This window comes from Syngnathus scovelli, chromosome 15, assembly GCF_024217435.2.
Source record: "Syngnathus scovelli strain Florida chromosome 15, RoL_Ssco_1.2, whole genome shotgun sequence".
In the NCBI taxonomy this organism is placed as follows: Eukaryota; Metazoa; Chordata; class Actinopteri; order Syngnathiformes; family Syngnathidae; genus Syngnathus; species Syngnathus scovelli.
The window spans coordinates 8,269,049-8,294,077 of record NC_090861.1 but is presented as its reverse complement, the minus strand read 5'-3'; the positions used below and the strand labels follow the sequence as shown (position 1 = coordinate 8,294,077).

At 41.0% G+C, this 25,029-nt stretch overlaps 1 protein-coding gene across 1 annotated transcript in view; it reads right to left on the bottom strand.

Moving 5' to 3' along the window:
- Positions 1 to 318: 318 nt before the first annotated feature.
- LOC125982098 (roundabout homolog 2) overlaps positions 319 to 25,029 on the bottom strand; it is a 48,591-nt gene continuing 23,880 nt past the window's right edge. Inside the window, exons 3-27 of the mRNA XM_049742291.2 lie at positions 22,316 to 22,473; positions 22,094 to 22,214; positions 21,819 to 21,957; positions 19,955 to 20,091; positions 18,836 to 18,960; positions 18,031 to 18,202; positions 15,847 to 16,052; positions 14,382 to 14,463; positions 14,121 to 14,286; positions 13,716 to 13,882; positions 13,510 to 13,631; positions 13,210 to 13,441; positions 11,043 to 11,167; positions 10,776 to 10,947; positions 9,634 to 9,810; positions 8,897 to 8,923; positions 8,745 to 8,784; positions 7,112 to 7,239; positions 6,284 to 6,556; positions 5,456 to 5,618; positions 5,009 to 5,266; positions 4,291 to 4,487; positions 3,056 to 3,217; positions 2,711 to 2,968; positions 319 to 2,407 (exon numbers count right to left, since the gene is read on the bottom strand). Coding sequence (XP_049598248.1) covers positions 2,406 to 2,407; positions 2,711 to 2,968; positions 3,056 to 3,217; positions 4,291 to 4,487; positions 5,009 to 5,266; positions 5,456 to 5,618; positions 6,284 to 6,556; positions 7,112 to 7,239; positions 8,745 to 8,784; positions 8,897 to 8,923; positions 9,634 to 9,810; positions 10,776 to 10,947; positions 11,043 to 11,167; positions 13,210 to 13,441; positions 13,510 to 13,631; positions 13,716 to 13,882; positions 14,121 to 14,286; positions 14,382 to 14,463; positions 15,847 to 16,052; positions 18,031 to 18,202; positions 18,836 to 18,960; positions 19,955 to 20,091; positions 21,819 to 21,957; positions 22,094 to 22,214; positions 22,316 to 22,473 — 3,809 coding nt within the window. The 3' untranslated portion in view covers positions 319 to 2,405. The remainder of the gene's footprint in view (positions 2,408 to 2,710; positions 2,969 to 3,055; positions 3,218 to 4,290; positions 4,488 to 5,008; positions 5,267 to 5,455; positions 5,619 to 6,283; positions 6,557 to 7,111; positions 7,240 to 8,744; positions 8,785 to 8,896; positions 8,924 to 9,633; positions 9,811 to 10,775; positions 10,948 to 11,042; positions 11,168 to 13,209; positions 13,442 to 13,509; positions 13,632 to 13,715; positions 13,883 to 14,120; positions 14,287 to 14,381; positions 14,464 to 15,846; positions 16,053 to 18,030; positions 18,203 to 18,835; positions 18,961 to 19,954; positions 20,092 to 21,818; positions 21,958 to 22,093; positions 22,215 to 22,315; positions 22,474 to 25,029) is intronic.

The window sequence follows — 25,029 nt, the reverse complement described above, 5'->3', positions numbered from 1 at the left end:
GTGATGATGCATTTTAAATTCTACTATAGCACTTGCATTTGTCAGCCTTGTGGATGAATTTTTCATAAGCTGCTTTTAAGGAATGAAATAAGAATAGATCAATAAAACCAGGCCAACCCAGCACAATAATTCTAACTGCATATGATAAAAAAACAGATACTCCTGAATTACTTTGAATAAAGAAAGATTAACCATCATTGGTTTCGCTTCAGATTGTCCAAATACAAATACATCACTAAATTTGTATTTTTCTGTATACAATAAAGCAATTTTCAACAGTTTTGAATGGCAAGTAGAATAAATGGAAGGAAACATTGCTCATTTTCACATACACATTTTATTTTGCATCAAAGGATTGAAAATTGCCCCTACTGTGTGTGGTTGTGTATTCCTGAGGGCAAACCAGTCTGGCAGGTAAAGATTCCCATTACCAGAAATAAACAATCCAAAACCAAAATACTACAGTGTTTGATGTTAAGCAACTTAAGCTTTGAATCAAGAATGGGAAACAATTCCACTTCCAAAGCTCCACCAAGTAATGTCCTCAGTTCCAAAAGGATGATGGAATACTGTGGTAAACATGCCCCTGTCACAGCATTTTATGGAATGTGTTGCAGGCATCAAATTAATAAAAGTGAATATTTGCAAAACAATAAAGTTCATCAGTTTCAACATTGAACTTGCAAATCATTGTATTCCAGTTTTAATTACCGTATTGGCCCGAACATAAGACGGTGTTTTTTGCATTGAAATAAGACTGAAAAAGTGGGGATCGTCTTACATTCGGGGTCTAGACATTATACCCATTCACAACGCTTGATGGTGCCAGATATATTTAAAGCGAATGCTGAACTCAACTCCCCAGGCCAAAGCGAACCCCTGTCACGAAGAAGAAAAATAAGAATAGCGGTAGCTATGTGATTGCACTTTAGTTTAAATATTTAAATGTTCAGATATTAACATGTGATAGACAGTTTTTGCATGATTTGAATGAGGCAAAATAACATGCTTTTTCTCTTGAATATATTTTATAATCATTTGTTTCAGATGTACTGTAATTATTTTCTATATAAAAATTAAATTTGGTATTCAAAAAGTATTTTTTCAAACTTGAATCTTGGAAAAGAGGGGGTCCTCTTATAATCAGGGCCGTGTTATATTGGGGCCAATACGGTATGTTTTACTATAAAGTCCCAACTTCATTGGGATTGGGGTTTGTACCATACATCTGACTGATTCACATGATTTAATCAGCCCATATTAGACATTTTAATCAGCAAAATTTGCCGATTGTGTTCCTTTTTTCATACACATTAACAGCTACAACATAATACAAATATGACATTCAAACACCCCCGAAAACAAAGAAATTGACGATCTTTCCCTCTGTTGTTAAATTAAACAAATACAAAGACATAAAGCAAAGTAAAAAAAAATTAACCGATTAGTCGGTTATCAGAATTTTGTTCTGCCAAATATCGGTATTTAAAACAGAGCATTACAATCTACTGTATAGCATCGTGTTTTCAATATTGCACTCTTATCATATCATTGTAAGCAATTGAAAATGAAGTACCCAAAGTAATAAATATATATACTGTATATTATATTAACATACTTTCAAGGAAAGGGCGTGAAGGGACACACACACACACACAATACCCATTTGCCTTGCTTTGGATATCACAGGTGATGTGTTGCTTTGTTACCATAAAAGTGGAACATTTTGCAAGTAGTCGTTAATGCATCATAAAATTCAAAGCAAATATTACATAACACCGTTTCTTGGCTTATTAAAAACCGCATTATCACCTTTGTTACTCCCTTTTCAATGCTCAAGTATCCCCAACGTCATGATTCTTCTCTTCGGCTTTGCAAACAATGGGTTTGTGCTTATTTCCACCAAAACGCTCTGTGCAAAGTACAATAATACAGTAGCTTCATCAAGATAAGCAAATGGTTTGAGCGCCAATGAAAAATGAGTCAACGTAATAAATAGATAAAAAAAGACGGACATTAGGGTAGCTTGCATAGCAAAGCAAAAGAAAAGTATACAGATACATACAAAATGTATTTACAAATTATGCAAGTCCTTTTTCATTTTCATTTGTCATTTTGTTGTGATTTTTCAATCTTCTGTGTGAATTACTGTACACCAAGTGAGAGATACGTAACAGAAGTGGCCACACAGTTTACTCATTTCAAATAGGGGCTATGAAGGGAACATTGTGAGTTTGGTGTCTGTGTCCTGTACATGAAATTTACAGTTCTTTATTTTCATTTGCATGTTCCTTTGACTTCATCCTGTCGTCTCTCTGGCTTCCAATCATCATTGCGAGTCACTCACAGAGAGACAATCTCAGAGCACTTGGAAACAAGGTGTGCAGGGAAATGTATCCAACAGATTCTGAAAGAGCAAGAGAGCAGTATAAAATCTCAGCAAGAATATTGCTTTGACTGCATCTTCAAAAGCGGTTGAGGTGCAGTATTATCACACAATGTGGTAAAGTGGAATAACTGGCCATTAAACTTGCAAAAGCTGAAATGGAAAAAAAATCTTGTCTGCTGCAATTTTATGTGCATACCTGTTAGTCATCAGCCCATATAGCGTATATAGGCAGCATACATAGATAAGGCAGTCATGACAGCTCCAACATACGACGGCAGCCGCAGCACCACAAATACACAACATACTATAGTTGACACTCACAGTGATCCCTTTTCTCTTTGCTGTTTGAGAGAAGATGCCCGTTGTGGGACGCTTCTGCGGCAGGTCTCTTGTGGGAAGCTCGACTCAGCGTGGCCCTGTTGGATGCTGAGGTGTCGCCCCAGGAACCCATGTGCTGCCGCTCTAGCGTGGAAACGGTCACCATGCACTCCTCTGGAGGCTCCGAGGCCGCACTGGCCCATGAGCTGTTCATGCGGGAACTGGTACTGTGAAGGCCCTTCACTTGAGGTGCATGGGTTGCTGAGTGGATAGACACATTTGGAAAACAACGGGGACATGTTAATGTTCCAGTCTAATGCATCTGAAATTTAGGAAGACTTAGCTTACCTTCTTGATGAGTGTCTTTTCGTCTGGGCAGTGTCCCAACCTTGTTTGATTGTGATTTGAGGCCGGTTAGTTGTACCCTCTTGTGACCAAGGCTGTGTGTGTTCTGCGGACCACAATCTGCTGTACCGGGGCTGTCTGAACGACACAGCTGCGTGCCTTTACCTACAAATAAAAATGAATATTTGTCTTTCTGAATAAGAAATCTCAGATTATAGGTTGACTGAAAACAAGGTCAGTGTTGCTCAAGTATAAAAACGAAAATTGTCGCATCAATCGTGGCTTTGTTCGCACCAAATCTGACAGCCGAGCAAACAATAATTACTGTTTGCATTGCTAATATATGTGATTATTTTTAGTCCCACTGATCTGTATTTTGTTCAACAATAGCATATTAAATGATAAAAACAAATATTTAAGATGGACTACGAGTCCTCCTGTTACCCCATCAAACAAATGCATCAAAAATGATGTATTTTAATCCCTGTGGGAGACGTTGTCTTGTTTCTCTGTGCAGAAAGGAATCCTATTTATAACTTTAAAATATCAAACTTTTCAGCAGAGCGCTGCACTTATATATACAGTGTTATGGTTTTGATGTTCTTAAATAACTTCAAAGGAATTCTAGAAACCCGTCAAGATTGAACTTTAACAAATATTTACTGTACAGTGACAGAAAGGAACCTCATTTGAATGTGGATACTTTAGAAGATGATTGTAGGTTTTATTTCAAGAAAAAGATGAGCAATATCTGACTATTCCTAAAATTATGGAGACAATATGTGATTTAGCAATGAGAGAATCACGGTTAAAACAACAATGACAGATTAACAGGCTGGGTAATATTCCTAAAAAAGCCGTGTCAAACTCTAAATTTTCCGATGATAGAAGCACGGTTAAGATAACGATGACAGATGCAGTTTTGGTTTGTCTTAATATAACGACGGACTGATGACAGACGGGTGGCCAATCACGGAAAAACGGACTACCTGTGCTCATGTCTCTTGCCTTCTGCCTGCACCCCACCACAACAAAATCCCCCACGTGACAAGCTGTCAATGTGACTGCCGAATACACTAACAGACTGAATCAACCCAGTTAATGTGACCCTGACATAATCAGCACACACACAGACGCGTCTACCCAAACAAAACAAATCCCATGTCAGCACTGAATCCAAATGAGGTTGTTAGACGTGCCACCTAAGTTGTTGGTTTGCCTTCACAGTGTCAACGTACCTGAGACCTCAAGGTTATCCATAGTTTGTCCAGGAGTGTAATCAAAGCTGCACAAATTCTTTGACACCATTGCGTATCTGTCTTCCTCTTCATCCTCGGAGAGGCGGGTGTCTCCCAAATCTGAGCCCAGTGTTGAAGACATAAAGTCCATCGGAGGAATGGTAGTATTGGACATGTTTGAATTGCTCTTCATGTTCCTAATAGATAAAAAAGGATTTATAAGAAATCTAACACAAGGATTACATATAAAGCAACAAAAAGACCAGGATGCAGAAGGAGTGCACATCCGAAAAGTCTGCAGACACTTAACTGATTACATGCTTGGTGGTGGTGGGTGGCATGCAAACAGTGGGGTTCTAAATGGAGTGGATAAAGGGTATCTGGGTGGTCAAAGGCTGTCACCAACACGGCTTTTATCTCTTCTACAGCTGTTCTGCATGACAGTTCTCCGCCTGCCATCAAGGCAATGCATGCCTAATTATCAACTCTATTTACTGACGTTAGACCAGAGAGCTTTTATAAACCCACGTATTCCGTTGCATGCATGTCCACCATTATGTTGTTTGCAAGGTTCCATTAGAATCATTATGGATGGAAGATTGCGACATTGGCTGGAGGTGTACAGCCACCGTCTGATAGGCTTTATGCTCATCTGTCCAAGACGTATGCACTTTTTCCCTTCTATCAAATTCAACTTAAAACCGGTAATGCTGTTTACCATGCTTGCTTGGCAACTTCATACTGGTAAGCTCTGGTTAGCTCATCCAAATGGGCTTGCAAAATCGACTGCATTTCCTCATGGTGGGCTGAGCTGAGAGACGACGAAGGCTGGTTGTAAGATGCTGCAGTCGCCGGTGAGGAGGCTCTTCCTCTTAAAGGTGGAGTAGGTCCCCTTTCTTCCTCAACATCCTTCTCCAAACTTTGGTGACGGTAAGAAGGGAGCGAGAGAGGCGGGGCCCAACTGTTGTTGTCGTATCTGGTAGGTAGAGAGTTAGAATACCACACAACATGAACGCTGAAAAAAAACAAACATAAAATATCAATGTTGGAATGACGGGGACACAGGTGGTGGTGATCTGACCTCTGTTTCTGTGTGAGCTTAGAAGTGTGCTTGTTGTTTCATGTTTGCATGTGAATCAACTGATGAGATGTGAACACATCTTACCCTCCTCTGTGGCTTTCCTGAGGGTAATGGTCAAGGTCAACCTCAGTTCCAGGCAGAGGGTGCATGGGTGGTGGAGGCAGGGGCATGTTCGCCCAACATGTCCCGTTGGATTTAGGGGTCTTTGTTCCACCTTTCACCTTCTTTTTCTTCCCTACCTTTGCACCTGAGGGTGGGTAACAAGATTTAAGTGTTTTTGTTTGGTGCCATGCTAGCAGATTCCAGTTAACCCGTTTCTACGCACCCAGAATTGGCTTTTAGTCTATATTTTTCCATCCAACCTTTTGTATTCATCAACCACCTTTGTGTATGCTGAAGGCATACGATGATTTCAAAATGTTATGATATTTCTTAAATAGGCATCAAAACCTGAGGCGACCCTCTTCCGTAAAGCTTCTTCTGCTTTATCTCTGGGCATCGTGACATTTAGCTGAGCACAAAGCTTATTGTGAATCGTCAAAAGCGCGCACAGAAATGCCTCCATGATGCTACTGACTATGCGAACACAGTAGCCTATACACAACTCATAACGCATTGCCAATCAAGTTAACCCAAAGAAATGCGTCATGATTGTCTGACATTTCTGGGCTAGATAAGCTCCCAGGGTAGAACTCTGATGAAGATGGCAGACTAATTAAGAGCATTATCCTAAGGGTTCATTTGCAGTGAATATGTAAATAAATACACTCTTTTCCATTTTGCACTTTCTATGGCTCCGTTTGCCAACTCCCTTGCAGGAATTGTACTTCTAAAAAAATAACCGTCACACACTATTTTCTTCCTGGGCAATTCTCTCAAGCACTCATGCAAAAAAAAAGCACAAAATTGTACCGGTGGCCGGGCGTCTATCAGTAAGTGAGTAGCCCAGGTTGGCTATTTCCTGCTGGGCCTGCAGAGAAGCCTTCCAGCGTGGATCTGGTCTGTCTACAGCCAACTCGTGGAAGCTGTTGGACTGCAGTATCTGGGTGGTGGCATAGGGGGTGGGCTGGCTGTCTTGCACTGGGCTGCTGTAAGCAGCTTTCCCCATGAAGTCAATACTGCTGTAGATGGCCCCATCCGACAGCATGGTGCCTGTCTTCTCCACCGCTGCGGATGGTAAGACATCTACGACAAAGAAGCCAGGCGTTACAGGGATCATCCACAGATTAGATGACATGATTTTAACAATCTTTAAGGTCATTAATGCTCCCCGCTGCTCTTGCTCTCCCCATTTGTTAAACAAAAACAGCTCGTAAATAGACTTGATCTGAATGGAAGTGATGGTCTGCAACCATAATTAACATGCATCATGCTGAGGAAGCCCGGTGGAGTGCTCACATGATGATGCTCAGCCCTCCAGCTGACCAGACCTCTCCTGAGCTTGACGAACATGCAAACGCAGGATGCATGTAAAGCCTTATTAAAGTCTCAAACTCGTCACACAAAAGCAGAGCAGGAGAGAAATCGGGGGCAAAAAGTCAATGTAATAACACAAATTGAATCCCAAATATCAGGCTTGTCAAATCACATTAGCAAAGTGTAGCCCTCAAAGGCACTTTTAATTTCTCTGCGTGTTTGTTTTAATGTCAGGCCTTGTCACTGTGAATAACAAATGACGAACATCAAAACTGTCGGACCGGGCAACGCGCGCTAGAACTCCCATCAGCCAGCCATGTTTACCTCCTCGGCCAAAGTTACTGCTGCCTTTCGGACTTCCCAATCCTCCGTTTGCTGGAAGGCTTGTGGAGGGCCACGAGTCCGCCAGCCAGGGTAGACCAGGGTCACCCGCTTTCAACAGCCCTGGACGGCTGAGGGATGGATGTTCACAGAGAAAGGAAGACCTTAGCAGATTAGAGGCTTATATGATAAAATAAATATCAGCATGTATTTTAATAATGTTGTTTTTCCTACTGTGTTAAAAATAAAATGCACCCAAAGTGAATATATTTTAGTCAATCAAAAAAAGCCTGAAGCACAAACAAGAGTGCAGAAAACATGCGGGGCATAACATGGCAGGTCTATATATTAGACTTCTGCCTCCCCTTCAACTCCACAAGCCAAAACTCTCCCAGGAGAAACCAGGCAGGCCTGAATACACACTTAATCCGCTTTATAGCCTTAGCACAACAAAAATTTACATTTTAAATTGAGAATCATGGACCGCCTCTGGCAGAGCAACTACATGGCTGCATTGTCTCCATGGCAACAGAGACAGAAAAGGACCATCGGGGGTTTAGGAAATGTGGCGCTGACTTTGTTGCTGTGAAATACAGTGGTAATGTATACAAGCATTGACTTGAGAAAATAAAAGTTGTGAGGAGCAAATCAGGGAGGAAAAAACACTTGCATGGCGTAAAAATGACAAAACATATGCATGGTTCACGCGTCCTGGTCGCATGTTGACTTAATGCGCTCGTACACGCAGGGAATTTTCCACTGGGCCTGACTCGCCGAGAACCAAGGGAATTGTTTACAGCTGACTTGGTAATAGCTCAAAGGTGTTTAACAATTATATCAATAATTTCCATTGTAAAATACACATTTGCATACATCTATGAAGCACGTGCCAATGTTACCGTAACAACGTGTGCGTGCGTTTGTGTGTTTATTAATCTGTCGGGATGTTTATTTTAGTCCATCATGGCGATGGAATTATCTGATTGTTTAGCTGGCGTTGCATTAATTGTGCTTTCTTATCTATTTCCTTTTCCGCTCAAATGATTGGCCTACTTTTGGGTAAATCGAAACACTCATAATGAGGCATAATTTAAGATTTTTTTAGCAAGCACATATTTCTAATTAAGATTGAGATTCAGATTAAGACCCTTTTATTGTCATGAGCATGTTTTCTTGCAGCCAACTAAAGAAGTTGCCAGAGCTTTTTTTTTTTTGTACGAATGTATTGTTCGGGAAATTTCTGGCTCATGACTACCTCAACCATAAATCAGAGAGTTTCGAACGCTGTTCTTTCAAACTTTTATGAAGGAGCACAAAGTCAAATAGGTTGACATTTTTTTTAAATAGCACATTCATCACCTCTCCCGTCGTCTCATGACCTCTTCGCTCGCCCTTATATTAGCAATGAAGAAATACGGCAGCCTGCCTTCATTAATTAGCAGCATTCATAAGGAAAGGGGTGATTGATGATCGAGTGTACAGTACATCAGTGAAAATTACACACTAGTCTGAGAAGGAAAGATTGGCAAATTCTAATTCTGGATTCAGGAAATGACTTGTGTTAAGGCATTAAAATTAGTACTTATTGAGAAGGTAGACAGAGTGAAGGTCATTCTAGAAAGTAAAAACAACTCACCTTCCATTTCTGATCAGACCTCTGTCTCTTTGGAATGTGACTTAAAAGTAAAGAGGGGGAAAAAACACACAAGTCAATTTGATATTCACATACAAGAATACATACATATTGCTGCTAAATTACAGTATATAAATCACAGTGTAAATGCATACCTGCTCGGGTAAAAGTGAAAGATTGAACTGCAATGATAAAAAAAAGAGTAATGCATATCAAAAAGGGCAAAACAGATTCCACTCATACACAAATCAGAACAGCTATTGAGGAATTTCAGCCTGTCTGTGTATTGTCAGGATTAATCATGTTTACGCCAGGCAGAGTATGACATTTCATTTTGATGAAGCAAACCATTTAAGTCAGATTTATTTGTTTTATTTATTCATTGATTTATTTATTGTTGTACAATAATATTTTTAATTGAGATTGAGAAAAGGGATCAGATGCATCACTCAATTATGTAAATCCCTCTTAAACCCGAAAACCAAGTCACTGCTGGAATACAAATTATGATAATGGCCATTCTCACCAAATGGCTAAAAATATACATTTCATCTTTAAACCTAGATGTGCTTCATGTTAATGTGCAAACAACGCTGTCAAAGGTCTGATAATGGGAGGTGATGTTAAATGACTTATCTCGCATGAATGTATGACAGTGCTGAAGCACGCCACTGATAGAGCGTGGCACATTTGATGCACACCAATGCACAGTGGGTAAAAGTAAATACAGCCTATTTCCACCAGTGTTGAATATATTCATATCGTTCTGCCTTTTAGCCAGCTCAAATGGAGTCAAATCTGTGATGACATCAAGTCTCATTGGGGCGAGAGACCAAATGAGCTTTGAGATTCCGTATCGATGCGGAACCATGTAAATTGATTTTTTTTTTACCTGCATAGTTGCTGAGTCCTTTCCTCTTTTTTCTCCTCCAGTAAAGCCAGGCACTGAAACCCATGAGAACAATCCAGCAGGCTCCGCCCAACCCCGCGATGAAGGCCGGCTGTTTCACCACATCTGAGATGCTATTGTTGCCCTCCGATCCCGTCATTACATCCCTCTGTTCTGCACCTGGGGACCCCCAATGGAAAAATACGTAAAAATAAAGACATACAAATAAAACGTTTACATGGGAAGTGGAGCATGTCAGTAGTGTCACCGGACAAAAATATTACATGTAACAAAAAAAAAAAACTAACTTGGAGGCTTGGAAAACAATAAATAAAATAACTAAATACAAATAAACAGCATCAGTGCATTCAATATACAGGCAGAGTTAATCAATTCAGCAGAGCACTTATCAAGTTGAACCTAAAAGACACGAGATTGACGGAGCAGCTCTGACAGAGTTTGATTTTATGTTGCAGCTACTGTGCTGTGAAATTAGATTCACAGTCTCCAGCAGGAACCCCCAATCCTGACACTGACATGCACGCACGCACGCACACATGCACACGCACGCACGCACGCGCGCACACACATGCACACACAAACACGCGCGCGCGCACACACACACACACACATGCGCGCGCACGCACACACGTCATTAAACCGCAGCCCACAGGCTTGTGTTTCCCTTCCCCTGTCTGTTAAGGCTGTTATTATTTATCAGTCAAGAGTCATAGATGAGGAGCATCTGTCCTGGGCTCCAATATTGACTCTGGGCTTATAGAGTCTGAGCATCCTTTTGCTATTTTATAAGAAGTGATAGGCTGATAAGCTCCAGCAAAAAAAAAAAAAAAAAAAAAAAAAAAATCATTCTACTTTGTTAGTGACTGCAGCCCATATATTGAAGTGGATTATTGATACGGCTAACAGTACTTGGCAGTGTTACCAAACACTACATGTAATGAACCACTATTGATTTTTCAGCAGATGTCCACAGTGTAAAGAGCAATCTTCTTTCTGCAGGGTGCTAAATTGATAAATCATTTTCTCAGACCCCAAACCATGATGGACACCTTGGTCTCCCCATTATTTGGTCATTTTATCCCGACTTGAGTTTGTGTGTGCGCGTGCGTGTACGAGTGGATTACCCAAGGTGATGAGCTGGGGCACACTCTTGACCCCCACCCCTGCACTGGTGCTTGCAGCAACCTCCACGCGGTACTGCACTCCAGCCTGCAGACCCCCGACAACCACTGAACGGATGGTTGCATCCACAGACTTATTGACATGAAACTGGGTTTCATTAGTCAAACACCAGATCTGACAAAGACAAACAGGTTGAGAGAATCCATTTGAAGGTTACAATATATATTCAAATGTATCAGGACGTTTTTGTCCAATCACACCGACTCTACCTTGTATTCCTGGATGATGCCGTTCTGCTGCTCAGAGGGTGGAGGGTCCCATGACACGCTGATGGAGGTGCTATTATTGCTTCCTACAGTCAACACTGTCACTTGCTGTGGGGGTGCACCGGGTGCTGATGGGTCAAAAAGAAAATTAAATAAATAGAAATGGTCATTGTGCTTTATCTTTATCTTTACATGTAATGCTTTGCAAGGAAAATTCAAATTAATTTCGACATGTTGCTACCTGGACTGTTGACCCACATGAGATATAATGAGATTGTGGCCAGCTGGGTTCCAACACTATAATCTATGCAATTTAACACATAATCTTCTCAGAATGGACCATTAAACTGCTTGGGGCCCATACTTTCCATTCGACTCTTTAGATGAGCAAAAACCCAATTAAAAAGATAGAAAATAATAATGCTATCTTTAGGCAACGCTCTGATATGTACAACATTGCAGAGATGTGCAAAGGAGGTGGGCCATGATGTGATTGTATTGTCCGCCACCTGGCTGCACGGCAAAATGCTCACTGTGACTTGATGTTTGCAGTTGACAAAAGGGGGAGGGAGAATGTCACCAATGCTCATTATCTCGAAATGGTTGAAATTGTAGATTTGTTTTGAATTCTCCACACATAGAATATCTGAGTCTGTCTGCCAATGAATGAATAGTTAATCATAATAAATACTAATATTCAAACATTGAATCAGGACGATATCACCAAATCCAAACAAATATGCTCCTTAATAATATGTAGTGCCTGCAAATAAATACACAGCTGATCTAAATGATGCGTACCACCAAATCGTAGCCACAAGAACAAAATGTGCTAAAGCTGCTTAATTTGCTTCTTTGCAGGATGCAATCTGGTAAACATAACTTGCTCTGCTAATGAGCCCATCGCGCAAGCTACTTGAGATGTGAATTACGCCCCCACCCTCACATTTGTGATGGTAATGGGGAAAAGTATCACATTGTCTTCCTTCTTTGCTGCCAACATTAGCCACGTGACATATTTAAATTTAAACTGTGCTTTAAGAGTTGAACACCTGACCATGTGCTTTCTCTGTTAGCCTTCAGAGCCCCCCCACAATGTTCAACAAATGCTGTGAATATCTGCCACAGGCAGATAATAAGTGTTTTTCTGAAAAGATTCTGCTGTGCAATCCATTTCTGGCTCTAGATTAATGGACATTTTTTCTGTTCCTTAATACCTTTTCCAGGATCCAGAGGAAGTAAAATTGCTACCTCAGTTGGAAAAATCCTTCAGTAATCCCGTGTGGCCATTTTAATTGGGCTCCAGTGAGGTAAGGTTCTTTTCTTTTTTTTTTTTTTTTTGCAGACGTGCGTGTTCAAAATCCCAGATAGACCCTCTTATGTGTTGCCATGAAACATAAATTCTGCAAGTTGGATATTTCGTTCACATTAATGGCCTTATCTTGACAAGCTCTCAGTGCGAGCTGGACCCCTGCCCGCTTCGGCTGATGCAGCACCTGGCCAGGTTGCAAATACATTTGGAGATACACTCCCTATCGTCACACCCACCAGAAAGCCAGTCTGTAGATCTGCTCCCAGATTTGTCCACTGGAAATAACACCACTTTTGATTTGATCCAGCATTAACGGTCGGAAATACTATTTTATCAAATCAAATCCGACTAAAAAAAAACAACTTCCAGGGTAACCAGCTCAGTGACCTAGTAGTAGAGTGTCCGCCCTGAGACTGGAAGGTTGTAGGTTCAAACCCCGGCCGGGTCATACCAAAGACTATAAAAATTGCCTCACTGCTTGGCACTCAGCATTAAGGGTTGGAATTGGGGGGTTAGATCACCAAATGATTCCCGAGCGCGGCACCGCTGCTGCTCACTGCTCCCCTCTCCCCCAGGGGATGGATCAAAATCACATGGGGATGGGTTAAATGCAGAGGACAAATTTCACCACACCCAGATGTGTGTGTGACGATGATCATTGGGACTTTAACTTTTATTTTTTCTAATAGCCAGTTTAGCGCCAGCTTAGTTATCATGTATACTGATCTTTTTACATGAGGAAAAAGTTAGGATTGGATTTTTACCCAAGGATTGTCAGCTATCATTTTTCAACATCAAATCATTATCAATCCTGAACATAATAAGCGCTAGATGTGAGCGATGTGCACAATTATTTACCTTCTTCCATAGTCCGCGCAGTCATGGACTCACTGTCCGCGCCTTGAAACTCATTAAAGTACGGTCGCACTTTAATCTCATAGACAATTCCTTTCTTCAGGCCCAAAAGAGTCATGTCCCTCTGTGAGGAGACTTTTAAGTCCTGGATCTGCCATGGTCCTGGGGAAGGCAGCCCCGATGTCTGCCGGTACAGAACACGGTATCCTTGAATAAATCGGGATGGGTTGTCCACCTGAAAGAAGAGATAAGTTAGCTTCTCGTCATGTAGCTGGGAACAGTATCTTAATGCTGTGTCCTTACAGTCCATGTGACTTGCACTGAAGTGGAGCTGATAACTACGGGGTTATGCATGCTGACCACCACGTCCCCTAACTCTTTCTGTACGTGACGATGATCCACTCCCTGCGCAGTTGGACTAATGTCTGCAACAGCAAGAAGAGCAAGTGATTTACATTTGTGTGGCTTATTTCTAAGGACTATCCTTGAGATTTTTTTTTTTTTGGTACCTTGTGTCCGCACAGGCTCAGACATGGGGCTCGGGTCTCCCAGCCCCTGAACACTGACTGCCCTGATAATGAACAGGTAAACAGTATTCGGTCGTAGGTCACTGACGGTGAACTCGGTGGTCTTCACATGGTCTGCCACTGTCTGCCAGCTGTTACTTACTGACTGGCTGTTGGGAAAGCAAGATTAACTCACATGAACTGGAGAGAATACTTTTTTTGTATCTACCAGACAGAAAATTGAAGTGCACACCAAAAGGTAGGTAAAACAAATAAATGTGACTATTGTTTAACAGTTAAATCTTCGCGACTTGGACTATCTATTTGGTCTGCTTTAAACAACCCCCTCCCATCTGCTTTTTTTTGGGGTCACTAAACATGGCTGACGGCCATGGGTCACAGACGTACCCAAAGGCCTCAATGACATAGGAGGACACCGGGGAGCCAGCCTCTGGCCCCGGTTCCCATGACAACGAGATGCTGCTTTTGGTGACATTAGTGACCTCTGGCTTGGAGGGCGGCCCCGGTAGGGCTGTCAGGTTGGTGGACAGGAAGTCAATGGGGTCAGTGGAATCTGACAAAGAAAAAGTAAAAAAAATAATAATACAAGCCCCAAAATGCAAATGAAGCAAAGTTACATAGCAACTGCAACCGTTTTCTGTTGCATACCTGTGATATCCAAGTAAGCACTCCATGATGTTTCTCCACTGGAGCTGGTTGCCACACACGTGTACAAACCAGAATCAGAGAGCTAAGAAGAAAAACAAAATGATGATTATCAAACAGTGTTTACATTTTCTTGCTTGAATGTAAATTTTAATTTACATAGTAAAAGATGTTGGGATTGGCGTGCAAATATTTTTTAAGCTTTTGGTACTCTATTTTTCTAATCGCAGATGTCTCAGCATTCTTTGGTCATCCAAACTGCAAAAAGCATAGCTTGCAGACATGTTCTGTAGGTGTGCGAGCGTGAATCGAATCGTCTTTGCAACTGTGATCCCAGTTGGTTGCTACAAGCTCTTGCATCAGTCGGAAGGAGGTTTGCAGCTAGTAGTACAGTAAAAATGCATTAACCTTCACTGGCCTGCATTTGGCTCGAGACAAGCTTGAGAGTGGATGAGAGAAAACCTTAAAGCCACCCAATGAAAAAAAAAAGAAGAGCACAGTAAAAGCTGACATTAATTTCCTTAATTGATTTTCTCCAATAATAGTCGTCCTCCATTCCCAGAACCATCAACATTATCATCAGGAGTGCTGACACAGGAAATACTGAAGCAGTGATATGATCATCTTCTCATATTGGCAAAGCCTTTGGGACCGCAGGCAGTTGGGTTCTCTCACTCTCTCGAGGAGGTGAGCGACATAAGCGGAGCACTTTGACACAGAGACAGGACCCTGCATATTTAAGTCGCTCCATTATATCAGCTCCGTAAGAATGCCTTTAACAGTTCTTGTCCTTGAGTCCTTGAATCAGGTTGGTACGGTCATGGTTCCAACCAAACGGCAGTCTTTAACAACTTATTCTTGTATGCGCAATAGATTGACTTGATTAAGCTGCGAGCTACTTTATTTGTGATAAAGAGATTCATTAGGAACCCTTTGTTTGTGTCAATAAATCTTTCATCCCCTATAGAGACAATGCGATTAGATTTTCACAGACACTGATACGGTTCACAGTTGAAATTGTGAAAAAAAGATAATGCTAATGCTCTGTTACATAACATTTTAATTAGAAAATAAAATATAATTTAGATATTGTCAACTTTAAGTGGCTTTATGGTGTCATATAAGCGATACAAACTGGACAATGAATCTATGGTTTGATTCAATTGCATCTCTTTGGAGGCAATTAAGAGGGAATTCAAGAATAATTCAGAAACAATTCAGACATGCTGCGTAGTGTAAATTCAATTCAAATGTAAATATCACTTCATCAGAGTCAAGTTATTTGATAGAGCTCTCAGCACGATGTGGAATGTTTTTAGCCCACAAATACAACAACAAATATATTTTTAATGATTTCCTCTGACACTGACAACTGAGCTATCTTAACGTTTAAAGGTGCGCCTCAGAGTTTACTCAGTTAGTGTAGAAATGTAAATACTGTAAAAATAATGAGGGTGAATGAACTCACCTTGGCACTCTGTATTTGAAGGCTGCCGTGTTCCAGCAGCGAAAACCGCGTGTCTTTGCCAAGAAGACTGATGCCGTTCTTTCGCCAGGTAATCGTGGGTTGTGGCTCCCCTGAAGCCTGACACCTGAGTACTGTCACACTCCCTAATGCCTGTGTTTGGTTGTAGGGGCCTTGACGGATGATTGGCGGTGGGCGGTCCTTCAGGGCTGAGGATAATCATGACGGACGAGACGTTATCATCATTGAAACTTTAATTTTGATGGCACCGTTTCAACATCAATTGTCGACTTGCTACTTTCTCCAATGGCAAAATATTGCAAGAAAAAAAACATGAGCTCATAAAAAGGTGCTAATTAGTGATTGAAATAATTGGAGTCCCAATATGTTATAACTCAATCTGATGGATTTGCTAGAAAATGAAGCGACTGTTTTGAGCCTTTTTGAGTCGAGCAGTGAGCTCATGGCACTGCATCACACCTTTCAGTTTTAATTACTAGGTGAGGATTAATGACGCTTAACCTGTGGCGCTAATTACCGTATCTTCTTTATAACGCCTTTCAACACATCCAGTCGGTTGAAGCCTACAATGACTTCCCCTCAACCACCCCTGGCTTTTTTTTCTCCATTCCACCACAACAAATTAAACTCTTAAATTAGCATGCCAAGGAGGACAACAATGCATCGCTTTAAAAGCTTTTTAAAGTATGTTATATCATCCAGAAAACAGTGTGTGCACTCTGCAACAGTAATTTCTGGAGTCTCCAGGCCTTGTAACAACTCCCCGGCTTCCAATTTTCTCACTATTGCTTTCAACTCTTATCAGGTTTGTCTCCATATTCACAAATGTTTACAACAGGGTCCCTTTGCTTTTTTTTAATCAAGCTCAGAATACTCGTGAGAACCAAATTAAAAGCAACACAGCAATTCATGCACACCTCGGTAAGGCTCCATCATTATCGTTTGACACCGTTTTACACAGTAAGTATGAAAGGATATCATGATTAACGATTTCAGATTAAATGCTTCACCGACCCATCACATACAGCAACAATTGATTAACTCCTCTGTTCAAGCGGACTTTCTAATCAATACATGTGGTACTGCTTAATTCCGCATTTGGAATGAACAGTGTGAGGGATTAATTATGAATAAATTGAAACACTTTGCAAATACAGAGTGACAATTGCAGTACTTGTCGTTGGCTGTTTTAATTTTAGATTGTGTACGTTAATGTTATAACCGAATGGTGGTTGATAGGAATGGGTCCTAACCTGCAATCATTTTAAAGTATTGCATAAAATGAGCATGTTTTCAGCACAGCAAGTCAAGAGATATCCAGAGCATTTGTGGCACAGAACTTCTCAACCTTTAAGTCTGTGAACATACGCAAGTAGTCGGACAATTACAAGCACGCCGACTACGCTGGAGATGTGTTTCTTTCTTTCTATGTTGGGTGAAATTGATTCATCAGATTTGTTAAAACTCTCACCCCAACCTGACAGAAGTACATTAGCAATGATCCGTCCTGCATGTTTCATTCAGCCTCTTTCTTTATATGCATTAAAAGACACAAAAGTGGATAAGGGCATCAACCGCACTGATAAGGAAACAGCTTAGCAATTACTGCTGACATTAAAGATTTGTCGAAAATGTGTCTGTTCCATCAAGGAGAGTTTCATTTTATGTGCTCTTGGACCACTTACATTTATCACAGTGAGAGGTTGTAAAAATAATAATTGTTGGTGACTGCTTGGCATTTGCGGCATGAAAATGGAGGCTTGCAAATAAAAATACTGTCATCAATTATCTAAACAAGGCTTCAAGTTGATCCGTTTATGCGTTTTATGCGATTTTAAGGCTCAATTTGCAGCAATATGAAAAAAAAAGAATCATAAATTATTAAAAGTCATTAACTATAATGCATTTTACTACATGACATTGCTTATACAGCCAAACTAACATAACTTTGTTCTATGCTGTTGTCTGTGTTATGTTGTCAGTAGATTTTGGTAAAACAAGACATACTAAGCGCTGAAAGAAATCATACAAAAAATCAATTGTTTAAAACAGACATTGCATTGTTTGGGGAAATGCAAAATGCCAACATTTTGTTCTGTTTCTTGTGTTGATGAACTTTGATGTGTCGAATGAAGTGGGTGTGCACGCTTTGGTCTCCTTACTTACCGTCTGCCACCTCCAACTGGGCTTTGGCCAAGATGCTGCCTGCTACCGTGAGGGCTTGGCAGATATAATAGCCCGCATCTGAACGCTGCACTGATGAAATGGTCAACTCTCCATTCATAGACACAGATACACGACTGTCACCCTGTGTTGGCTGGCTGGGAAACAGAAGATCCTACGGGGGGTGAAATTGGAAAGTAAAACACCCAAATGACGGTACATCGTTTCTTTCTATGGATCTGTGAAATCTGCACGGGCGTATTGTCAAATAAAAAAATAAATATTCCCAATACGACCAGGACTAGTATGACACAAATCCATGTTGGCATCCACATTGACAATGTCTTTTGCTTTTATGAGATGTCTTGTTGAAAAAGGATTCTCAAGACTTTATATTCCCCCAAAATGATGCACCATCAAGTTGCAAAGAAGCTTCTGACAGACCTCAATGTCCCCCCGCAGTGTTTCTACTGCACTTACGAGAGTTGAGGCATCAGCTTTGTCTGTTTCTGCACCCCAAGCAGACATGCTGGCAGGAAAGGACATTAGCCTGCTTTCATTAATGACTCTAATGTGAGCCGGCTGGTCAGAACAGCATCAACTGATGATGAATGACCGCTTTATTATCTGTGGGAGCCACAAAAACCCACCCACAATGTCACCCTGGTCTGATCAGTTTAGCGTTTCCTTTTTTCTATTTTTTTAATACAGCTGTTGCAATATTGATGTCTTTCCTAGCATGACACCAAATATATCTCTCACCATGAGCTGTCTGCACACTATAGAAAACATCTCGCCCAAATCTCACCTGGCTGCCATCTCGTTGCCAGAACACAGTCGGTTGAGGTTTGCCTCTGGTCTCACAGGGAAAGGTCGCCGTTCGTCCTTGAGCCACAATCTGGTCACGGGGTCGCACCACAAACTGGGGCGCCTCTGAATATTACAGTAGCATGCAATACAGTAGCTTATTTGCGGTCATGCACAAGGGGTATTTCTCAAACTACCGGTAAACTGAACATCACATATATAAGGGTGCCCATAACGCCTCAAAGTCAAAATACAATCCTAAAGTGACATTACATCCATGGAGTGGCTCAGAACAGGGGAAGTCAGTGATTGAGAGATGTGCCAGTAAAATATCATTTTGATGAATGAGTATATGAAATCTCACAGCAGTGCTCAAAGGGTGAAACCGCAAAAGAAAAAAAAAAACACATGCACAATGGGATCAGCTGTTACTTACCAACAGGGCGAACTGGTGACAACAATAGTGTGAGTGAGATTAAGTCACAACACAGAGCGAACGAAAGCAGAGGAGTAGAGGGAAAGAAAACAAAATAATGAAAATCAGAAATTCATGAGATGGTGTTGGGTTTCCATCCATGGTGTTTGGAGGACAGATGGCTCTCAATCACCACAGTATGTAGAAGGAAAAGAACCAATGCCATGAACTAATTCCTATTGGTAAACATAATTCGGGCCACAATTGCTTATCACTGGCTTGGCACCCTTAAAGATGTTGCCCTTAATTCACATTCACGCAAACAATAACAAATCTGCATGTAGAAATGAAATCAATTGAAATTGAGTTGGATAGGTTCGTCATTCTCTCTCAATATAGTCAAAAACAAAGTAAAACACATCAATGTCAATGAATACAAAAAATATCCCGAAAAAAACACAGTTAGTGAATAAAAATATAGAGAGAGTGGGCTTAAAACCTCCCACTTAAAACTGCTTAGTGGTGGTCTGAAATGTAAAGCTGTCAAGTGCTTTGTTCTGTCTGTGAAAAGAAAGCTTGAAGTAAGGCCAGGCCAGGCCCAACCTTTCAGCGGGGGGGCAATAACACTGGTAAAATGTGCAATAAAGGAGTGATTGTTCTGTGAGTTGGGAGTAACAATAAAAGATAGGATTGATGAGAGCGCACCTCTGATAGTCAGGTAAGCGGAGGCCTCCACTTTGCCCACGCGGTTCTCTGCAAGGCAGGTGAAGGTCCCCTGATCACTCACGCTGGCTTTCTTTATCCTCAGCAAAAGATCCTCTTTTTCATATCTGATGTCATACCTGGTGACAAAGTGGTAACACTGAAGCCTCAATTTTCAAAAAAAATAAATTGACCTCCACAGTAAGTAGTGTGCATAGGGGTGTGACAAAAACTGATAGAAAGTCAGTTTTCAATTTGCATGGAATAAAAAACTAATTAAATGATTCCATTTCAACATAAATGATATGGTGGAAAAAATGTTGGTTGATATAGTGAAACCAGATAAAGTTTCACAACCACAATCTCAAAAGGGAATAGTCTTATTTTTCTTCTCTAAACACAGTGACCCAAAACTTATTTCCAAAGGTTTTGTCATTTATGATTGTTTGAAGGCACCTCACTTTCTGAACAGATTAAGACTCCCCAACGTGCACATATTACTGCAGAAACAAAATGAGCAAAGCAATTACACCATCACGGAGGCAAAATTAAAGGGGCTTTCAGATCGAACCCTGACTGTGCCACTCTTTCAATATTTATAACGATAAAGCACCCACTGTGATGTGCAGTTTGCTATGACGGAGGGAGAGTGCAAGCCGTAAGGACATAAGAATCAGACGGACAGAGTGTCTGCGAGTAAAGGAGTGGCTCACTCTGACAAACTGAATTCTATAAAATCATATTGTGCAGCCACCAGTGCAGAATTCTCTACTTTAAGGGCACAATTGCTTCAGAGGGACATCTCAGCCGGTTCTGATAAGAGGGGCTAGACTCCGAATGAGCGGAGGGGCAAAGGAGTCAGCTCCACCTCTCTGGGGTCTCTTTGACATGAGACATCTTGTGAAATTGTGCAGTCAGCCATGTTGATTTCCACATAGAAGACAAGTCAGGCAGAGAAATGGCACAAGGGGTGAGAAAAGTCAGATGTGAAGGAGCGTGTGTGTGTGTGTGTGTGTGTGTGTGTGGGGGGGGGGTTATCAATGTGGGGGTGGGGTCATTCCAGAGTTGGGCGAGGACCGGATTCACAGAACATCTCTGACCCAGATACACACATCCCATGAGGACGATGGGTTCGGGAAAAGAATAAAAAAAAGTGGAAGGCTGGACGAGAAACAGGACATGTTTCGTCAGTCAAAGGGCACAAACAAAAAAATTGACAACGACCAGACTGCCCCTGGTGCTGATCATAGTCTGTGTCTAGGATTGATTAGATCAGTGATGGATTGCAACATCCTTTGTTGACGACCACAACAAATGTGGAGAAGTCACATGAGTGCATGTTGTTGAAATGGCAAACTAGTGCCAGAAAATAGCAATTCAAGTATTTTATAATGTGGATACTGCGGTTGAAACATTGCACACCTCGACAAATGGTTTCCAAACTTTGAGCAGTAAAGATCTGGCTGGCTGTATTTGTGAGACAACGTTTGCTTCATATAGAAGCAAATCCTTGTGGGCCGGGTATCGGATTACTTTAGATGAAACAAGGGCCAATATAACGTCGACTCTGACCGGACCAAAATGAGCCTTATGTGCAACATCAAAAGAACAGTGCTGCTTGGAGAGTTTGAAGCAATCAAATGCTCCGCTGTGAGCACAGCCGTTCACACAGCAAATAATGAGATTCTCTGTGGCTAATAAATGATTTCTGCCGCACTGATGAAAGTCCACGAGTAACATGTCAAATTGCTTCTTGAGGGACTCATTAGCTTCGCTTCAGCACCTCCACGTCATCACTTTTACCACATTGATGTGCACACAAGCCTTCATTAAACAAGCGCAACACACACACATGCATTTGCCTCACCTGCCCCGGGGAATATCCACGTCTTCCTTTTTCCAGCGCAGAGTTGGAGGTGGGTCACCGTGGACCTGACACCTGAACTCCACACTCTCATCCACTAAGACCACCTGGTTCACAGGCCGCTGCACAAACACCGGTCTCTCTGGATGTGCACATATAAAGGGAGGCTAAATTTACTTGTAAGACGGTGATAAATACTGAATGGGATGGTGAGCAGTATATACCTTAGAAAGTCATGCTTTATTACTTTTGAAAACTTTATATCCCAGAGTTCTTACCAAACACGGAGAGTTGAGCCTTTTCACTCTCTCGCTCGCCGACCATGTTGACGGCCACACACACATAAATCCCTACATCAGTCTTTTGAGTGTTGGAGATAGTCAGTTTTCCTCCACGAACCTGAAAAAAAACCCATAGAATCTATAGATACTGTTTGACAATTTGAATTTCCATTTCAATTTTTTTTTTAACATTTCATTGTTAACACACAATCAACTCACTGTGATCCTTTCATCTTTAAGATCAAGACGAGCCTTGTCTTTCTTCCAGTAGGTGGTGGGCTCAGGATGCCCACGTGGTGGTTGACATTCCAGGGTGGCCGTCTCCCCAACAGCCACCACCACATCCTGCGGGTTCTGTCGGAAGTCATCCCGTAACACTGAAATACAAAAGAGGACACCAAAAAAATCAATCATATGTGAAGGTATATTATTATTTTAACCAGCCACTGGAAGGAATCATAACTCATTTGCAGTCTGGTAATGACTGGGTGAACATGGATTTAGCCTCAGTCTCAGTGGCCAATAAAACCACCAAATTTTATTTATTTTTTGCTAGTTGCCTTTTTGAAAAATATTAGCTAATGAAGTCACAACAACAAAGGTGCTAAGTTGTCCAGCCCAGTATTGACTGTTTTCAACCAGAATATGACAAGTGGATATGAAGTGTACTATAAGCATGATCATTTAAAGTCAAAGTCAGCTTTATTGTCAATTTCTTCACATGTCAAGACATACAAAGAGATCGAAATTGTGTTTCCTACTATCCCATGGTGACAAGACATATTACACATTCAAGTAAACAATACAACCGCTCTTAGTGTTATTCAACTTTTTTATTTTTTGTTTAGGTGGAAGCCTATAGAGTTGTTCCCTTATAGCAGTAACTGTAGGCACGGGAGATGTACAGCCTAGCAGAATTAACACGACAATATATAAGGAAGAGATACCCAGAGTGCAAGAAGAATGCAAAAAGAGCAAGGGGGAAAGGGAGTTGAGAGGAGCAAGTGGGAAATTGAGCATTAATAATTCACACGCTACATCTCTAAAGCCCTACAACGAGTGTCCTACCATAGATAAATGCCACTATATCCAACGAACTATCTTAAAAAAAAACCCAACAATCCTCTTAGGAGTGTGAAGGAGTTATCGGTTTCGTTTTAGAGTCTGAGCAAGTACAAGCACTTTTGTGTAATTGTAGCGGTAAACAGAATATGAATATGTATTGAGTCCATCTGGAAAGGCTTCAATTATTCTTGTTTCTTAAGGAATATATCACATACATTTGTTTGTCTTGATGCTAATGTATAGGGATTTGTTGGTAAAATAGTTTTCAAATGCGTCCTCGGCAGATCTCGCTACCCGCATGTCACATCACACTCTTGGGAAATATTCTTAAAGACATGCCACGTCAGTACTTGAATATAAGGACCCATCTTAATTAACATTACCAGCAAAAAATAGTACTTTTTCTAAGCTGTGACATATTCAGTTCAGCAGAATTCTATTTATGAGCATTTTCAATTGTATGCCTCTGTTCTACAAACAGTTCTGCACTTTATTTGGTGCACTCAAAGAAATCTAGTCTTGAAGAATTGTCAACTTAACAGCCACACTGGTGCGTCTAGAGAAGCATCGCTGAATGTGCTGCTCAGTTACATGCTTGAAATCTTCCCAATTCTGTCAAAGCTGTTACCCTAAATATAATTTGCAAAGATAATTCTGCAGAGTGGCTCCATGGATTGTTTGTACTACTGAATTATTATCCCCAAAAAATCATTTGGCTCCTGTGAAGAAGTATTTCCACTTCTATTTAATAGCTTCTGACATGCTGTTTTCAGTATTAGCCGAACAGCGCTTTGGTTTGTATTAAGTGTTGTGTTGCAGCAATAACAATGCCAAATTACAATATGCTAATGTAACACTTGTGAATCTGATAAATGAAAGCCATCAAACTGCTATATCTAAATACAATGACATTGAACCGGTGGCATCATAAAAATAAATCAGAAATTAATATAATTTTGATTTATAGTTTTGTATTCTAACGGAACCATAAATGTATGGGATAGTTGGGATCTAAGGTCATATTTTCGTCAGCACTGGAGCAATTTCAAGAGATTACCCTCACTTTGTGAGGATCACACTCTGTCACCTACCTCCTATTTTGATTGATGATGTACATACGATTTCATGTTTTAGTAAATGAGAAGTGAGGGACTGATATAATGTAATTTCTTGGTCATCAGCTATGGTGAATTAAAAAGGGTGTGGGGTGGGTGCATTGTAGTGATAGCAGTCTATGTTTTGAAAACGATGCTCATGGCAATGCGATTGTCGTCAGAATGTGATTTAATTATTCGTTTTTTATCGGTTGTTATTTGCTATGCTGAAAGAATACTAGTGTGTACAGTAGCGCACTTTCTCAAATTCCTTTTATTTGAGGAAAAAAATATGAGAAAGGGGTGCTTAATGAGGTGCTCGCTGTGTGTACAAACCGAGGCACATGAGCCGTGAGGTGGGGGGTTGCGTTCCAATCTATTGAGCCCCACTCCAGGAAGCACTGATGTGTAGGTTGCTGCCGGGTGGTAATTTCAGACTGTGGGGAGCATGCAAGAATGCTTGTCTGATTGTCCTGTGGTCAATTATTCAAGAGAGCCCATTGGCAGCCTCAGTTGCCTTTTAATTGGCTAAATTGGTTGGCAAAACCATGACAAATAAGCGTCACCATGCATGTGCTGGGGATTGGGGTACAGTTTCCTCTGTATCGTCTCCTGAATTAATATTCCCTGAATAAGCATTATTGATGTTCCGTGAGATCTCAACTTTACATGTTGATGCAAGCTTGAAAGCTCTTGAGATGATCATCATAAATCATATACAGTAAGTTGACGCTGCTTTAAAAACATGTTGACAACCTACCCAGACGCTGCATT